At 39.1% G+C, this 5,667-nt stretch overlaps 1 protein-coding gene across 1 annotated transcript; it reads right to left on the bottom strand.

Annotated features, from left to right (window-relative positions):
- Window positions 1-3,212: 3,212 nt before the first annotated feature.
- LOC103721311 (early nodulin-93-like) lies at window positions 3,213-4,271 on the bottom strand. The gene is made up of 4 exons (XM_008811474.4): window positions 4,090-4,271; window positions 3,798-3,859; window positions 3,602-3,677; window positions 3,213-3,415 (listed from the first exon to the last, which is right to left on the bottom strand). Exons 1-4 carry the CDS (start codon window positions 4,151-4,153, stop codon window positions 3,327-3,329), a joined length of 291 nt encoding a protein of 96 aa, XP_008809696.1. The 5' UTR covers window positions 4,154-4,271; the 3' UTR covers window positions 3,213-3,326.
- Between the last annotated feature and the right edge of the window lie 1,396 nt (window positions 4,272-5,667).

The raw sequence follows: 5,667 nt of genomic DNA, 5'->3' as shown, positions 1-5,667 counted from the left end.
TGTAAAGGAGAGAGGATCTCGCAATGAAGCAATTGAGTGCCTTCTCGAACAGCCTATCTTTCAAATTGGAGAATGGGCGAGACATCCGCTTTTGGGAGGATAATTGGATTTGGCCTGGTACCGTTGTCTTCATTGTTTGAGAGGACCTTTATTCTAGAGCTCTAAGGCCAGACAGCCGAGTTGTTTCTCAATAGTTGTGGAGGATTTACAGGACCACTGACTAGAGAGCAGACCAACCAGTCAGAGGCTCTGAGAGGCCTCCTCTCCTTCATTAGACCATCTCAGATTGCAGATGTTCCCACATGGAAACTCACTCAGAATGGCATTTTCTCTATAGACTCTTACCATAGATTCATTAATAATGGTGGTCTCGTTTATCCACATTATAAGGTTATATGAAAAGCAGCCATACCTAAGAACAAGCTTCGCATAGGAGAGGTTGTAGCTTACAAAGGGTGGAATCACGTACATTCTTACATTTGAAATGCCTTTTCTTGAGAAGTCTTTGGAACTCCATCAAAATTCAGCTCCATTTGAGAGGTTGGCCATGAAACGTACATGACCTTTGGACCGATTGGAGGAGGAGGAAGTTTCAACCAACTCTAAGAAAGGCAAGAGATCAGCTTTGTGCAGCTCTGTGCTGGGAGATTTGCAAGGAAAGAAATGCTAGGATCTTCACAAGGCGGAGCTCTTCTATCTATACTGTGCTTCAGAAGACGCCTCATACTTTACACTGCTGGAAGCATTTAATTGTACTCTGCTAAAGCTTTAGGAAGCCATGCTAATCTTTGGAATAGCCTCGGATCTTTGGTGCTTCCACATCCTTCCTCAAGTGGATTGCTCGTGTTGTATTTCCCCATCTTCACTCTTCTTGTTTTTCTTTTCTTTTAAACCTTTCCACATTTTTTTTCCCTTAATAAATAGTGGTAGGCTGCTTGCTTCCTCCATTTCCTTAAAAAAAAAAAACCAAGCGTAATAAACAATATGATACTTTTGACTCAATCTTAATATTATCCATGTGTGGGAATCCATTCGGGCGTACATTGGTTATTTGCTGAGAAGATCTTGGACACTATACAGGACTAAGAAATCCAAATAATACCTTCGACTAGCTATTTTGGGTGAGATTTTAAGTTGTTACAACTTACAAATAGTATCAGAGCATAATTAGATAAAATCCTAGATTATGACAAAATGGTATCAGAGCGGACCTAGCCAATAACCTATATGGATTGGAAAACATTACAGCACAGACTTATTGAGGTTGACTACGGACTGATCGTGGTGCTTGTACCCTTAGCTTTACGAGGACGTTAGGGCTTGAACGGAAAAGTATATGAGGACCCGTGCGAGCGTATATTAGTCCCACATCGGTTATTCGCCAAGTAGATCTTGGGTATTTATACAATACTAAGAAATCCAAAAAAATATCTTGCGACTAGTTTTTTTGAGTAGGGTCTTGAGTTGTTATAAATGGCATAAGAGCGAAGTTGGCCCATAGCACATGTGGACTAAAGGACACTGCAATATGGATTTATGGAGGTTGACCATAGATCGATCGTGGTGCTTGTAATTAGATTTGAATAGATTTGAATATTTAGCCTGACGAGAACATTAAGGCCTGAACGGAAAAAGTATGTGAGGATCCGTGCGGGCGTGTGTTTAATCCCACATTGGTTATTCACCGAGAAGATCTTGAATATTCATACAGGATTAAGAAACCCAAAAAAAATCTTCCGACTAATTTTTTTGGATGAGGTCTTATATTATTAGACCATGACTTTCACGTTTTTGGGATGAGGTCCTAGGGCGGAGGGTTGCAACTGCTGCTTGTAGCCTTTTCCCGGAGGCGAACGGGAGAGCGAAAAGAGAATGGGTGCGGGGATCGTGACTGGAACCGAAGTTAGTAAGAAAAAATAATAAACTAAATTGGAATATTTAAATTCAGTAGAGGTATTTTTTTTCAGTAATCCTTCACTTAAAACCTGAACTAGTTGCGGCGTGCATCATGCTGGGACCAGTGGAAACTTAATATAACATTTATTGCAAGAGACACCATAATCGATTCTTTGGTAGACCAAATTATAGCTTTTAATCCGGTTCGTGTTTCTTTTAATCTGGTCCATGTTTCAATGTTTGTTGGAATCGATCAATTAGCTAAAACTTAGAACGACTTTATGACACCTAACTAGAATGTTACAGAAATTTTTCACATGTTAGATTTGATAAACTCAACACAGGGGTTAACTCAAACTTAATGTTTTAGGTGCTGCACAATACACCCTAACCCATCCTAAAATTCCGGAGGGGTTCCGTGCAAAATTGGTGAATTATAAAGAAAACAATATTTAGGCACTCGGCCTTCTCTCTAGTGCCTGTGTATTTTCTTCAGCAGAGCAGATGCAGTTTCCTCCTTTTCCTGGTATTTTAAATATCAAAATAGCCTATTAAGAACCTTGCTTCACAGTATTTTATAATTCTTTAATACCTTATATTACTCATAAAATGCTTATTCATGATATAGAGCAAAATTTACCAACTTCAAGAGTCCACATTGTATGTCACATAGCGCATTTTGGACTACTTAGATATCAAGCGTCGCACTTGAATGAGTCATCTAAAGTTGCAGGCATTCTTTGGCACAATCCAAGACGCTCATTCTACTTTTCCTGGCCCCATATTCCCAAAAAATCTGAAACCAATCTATTTAATCTTTTTCTCGAAGAACGACGCTCGCTCACAGCAGTAGAAGTCCTTGAGATTTCGCTAGCAAGAAACATTTACATGGCATTCCTTGAATGCTAAAGCAAAACAAGGTAAAAATGATGGCATAAGTTCCGACACCTATTTACAGTCTGTGAGTGTCGTATATCTTGAGTTCTTGACGCTTTTTATGAATCATATCATACGCAGCGTAGGTCTGATAAATCGAACTTCTCGTATCTTTCTGGCTTCCACATTTGATTTGTATGGATCAGCTGTTTTTTATTATTACTGTTACGCGGATTAGGCGTGGAGGAGAGGGGACAGGTTTTGTCTTTTTCTCTCTTTTTTTCTTTTTTTTTTCGGGTTGTGCGCTTTTGCTTTATCTTAAGCCCAATTAACCAAGGATGGGGACTTATGCACCATTAATTTCAGATCAGCTTGAGAAATTGATGCAATCTCTCTCAAAAGTCCAAAAAAATAAAGGAAAGACAAGTTGGCCCGACACCGAATTTCAATCTCAAACCTCCATTTATTCACTAATAGCTTGCACTTTTTACAAAGAGAAGACGGATATCTGCATCAACTTCTACGAGCAGACGGCTAGATATAATGCGGGACTCTCAAGCCTGGTAAGCGTCCCTGAACGAGTTCTTCCTCGCTGCAGCCAGCACCGTCTTGTCCGCAACTATGAAGTATGCCGCCCCCGCCGCTGCATGCAGCCAAAGTCCCATGCTTTATCAATCACATATACAACTTGTATTTGTTTGTTTTTTTTATGATGAAAGTATTCGTTTTTCCAAAAAAACAAAAAAAGCATTTATTTGCTTAATTTGCTCTCGCATAATATATATATATATATATGGGGGACCAATCAAGAAGAGAAGTGCTTGAAAACCTGATGAAACGATGAGGGCCTGAGCTGCGGGATTAAGGAAGGACCTCGCCCATGGGATCATCCTCACGCTAGCCAACTAATTAAAGAAAAAACAAAGATAACATTCTCAAATGGCTAGATCCATACAAGTAACGAATACATGATGATTAACTCAGACGATAATATGTAATGAGAGCGTGGAACTTGAGATGCTTACAGTGGGAATGGCCGAGGCAACGGTTGCAACCATGGCCGCCTTGGCTCCCGCGACAACTCCCTCTGCGCCAGCGATTCCAACAAAGAGAACGCCATCCATGAGATTAGCAATGTCAAGGAAACGTACAGCAAGTTTAATAAGCCCGTCTCCTAGCTAGCTTGGCGATAAATTAGAGGGACAACAAGTTAGCTACTATGAAAGATGAATGAGGGCCGGGTTAACTTCGTCCCCATCATGTACTATATATATCTGGGACCAGGATGGTTTCTGATCCAGCAGGACAATGGCTTACCGTGGGAGCAGCGCTTTGCCATGGCCAGCTTCTGATCCAGAGAGGAGCGAGAAACGGAACCCATTCTTCCTCCTGAGAACGATCTCTAATTTGGGGATGGGTGGAGGGGAGTTTTTTTCTTTTTGCTAAGAGGAGGGGTTTCAAGGTTCGAGCCTTGGGCTTGTGAGTAAAGGAAGAGAGATGGGTGTCCTCTTATAGGCCCCAGTGTAGGTGGGGGAAAGAGAGTCGCAGCTGATGGTTTTTGGTTGGAATCCTCGAGACTCTGGTGGGCAGTCGCTTGTTTTGCTCCCGAAGTCCCGCGGGGGTTTGCAGCACATGCAGTCCTCATCTTAGGACGCCCCTCAAGTTGCCGGGAATGACATACGCATGCCCCTGTGCTTTGAAAATTTGTAGTTACGATAGCTCAAAGTTCAAAAAATAAGTTTTAGCAAAAATAAAAATAAAAATAACAAATGACTACCGAGAAAAAAGACTAATTAACAAATCATATGGCATTCGTGATTCCATGTTGGCTATTCTTTTTTTCAACATTTGTTAGACTCAAAATTATTCCCGTTGATCTATTTTTTTAATTAGTTTTGAAATTAATAAAATTGAAGCTAAGTCTAGTCCAAACTCATTGATATGATAGCTTTGATGCCGGACTAAATAGTTGGTATTTTTGAATATATAAAGATAGATAATTAAAAATAGCTGATGCTTTTTTTTTCAACGACGGCAATTCTACCTTCTTCATTTGTATTGAAAACTCTCTCCAGGATGACAGGAGTTATCGAAGAGCTGGTACAAATAATCTTTCTTGATTTTAAGATGCTATTACTAGAAGTAGTTTAGGTATTTTGTGGAGCAGAAACTTAATTTCTACTTCAGACTTACCTTTCTTATTCAATGAAGTTTGAGTTGTGAGATAATTATTATATAATATATGATAAATCAAAAGTTATCTATGCATCATTTTCGAAGAGTGAAGTTTGTCGTGCATAATAGATAAACAGAACATACCAACTCATACTAACCGTTACGTCAATTTCAATATATCAAAAATCGCAATATATATTCTTTCCACAGACTTCCAATCTTCTAATTAAATCGGGATAGATCAAAATCTCAAATTAGTATTTAAAAATTTGATAAGTACATGAATTCTCTTTAATATAGTATTTTGAGCGTTAAACTGATTTGTTGGCAAAGATTTTTCGAATCAAAGAATGTTATACCATGATTATTTTTTTTTGATGATGATTCTTCATTTTTATATAAATAATAAGTTCTAAAAAATATGGTGTGGCCACATAGGTCATCTTTATATATCACGAGACAGACGAAACTGCTGATTTGATTGCATTATTTGTTGTACAATACTTAAATGTCTAGAGTTGCAGTGACTATAAGACTTTAAGTCTCCCTCGTGTCAATTTTTTTTTTCTTTTTTTTCTTGACGTTTGGAGGTGTATCCATGCTAGGTCGGTGTGGGTTTTCTTCGTGAATATTGTTGCAAAGAGGGGTTTTATCCTTTCGTGTTTCATGCCTGTCGTCTCCTGTAACCGTAATGGGAGGGGTGGCGTGATATATCTGCTC

The sequence above is a fragment of the Phoenix dactylifera genome, chromosome 11 (assembly GCF_009389715.1).
Source record: "Phoenix dactylifera cultivar Barhee BC4 chromosome 11, palm_55x_up_171113_PBpolish2nd_filt_p, whole genome shotgun sequence".
Classification (NCBI taxonomy): domain Eukaryota; kingdom Viridiplantae; phylum Streptophyta; class Magnoliopsida; order Arecales; family Arecaceae; genus Phoenix; species Phoenix dactylifera.
Note: the sequence above shows the minus strand (reverse complement) of the source record. Positions and strands in the feature narration are given on the sequence as shown.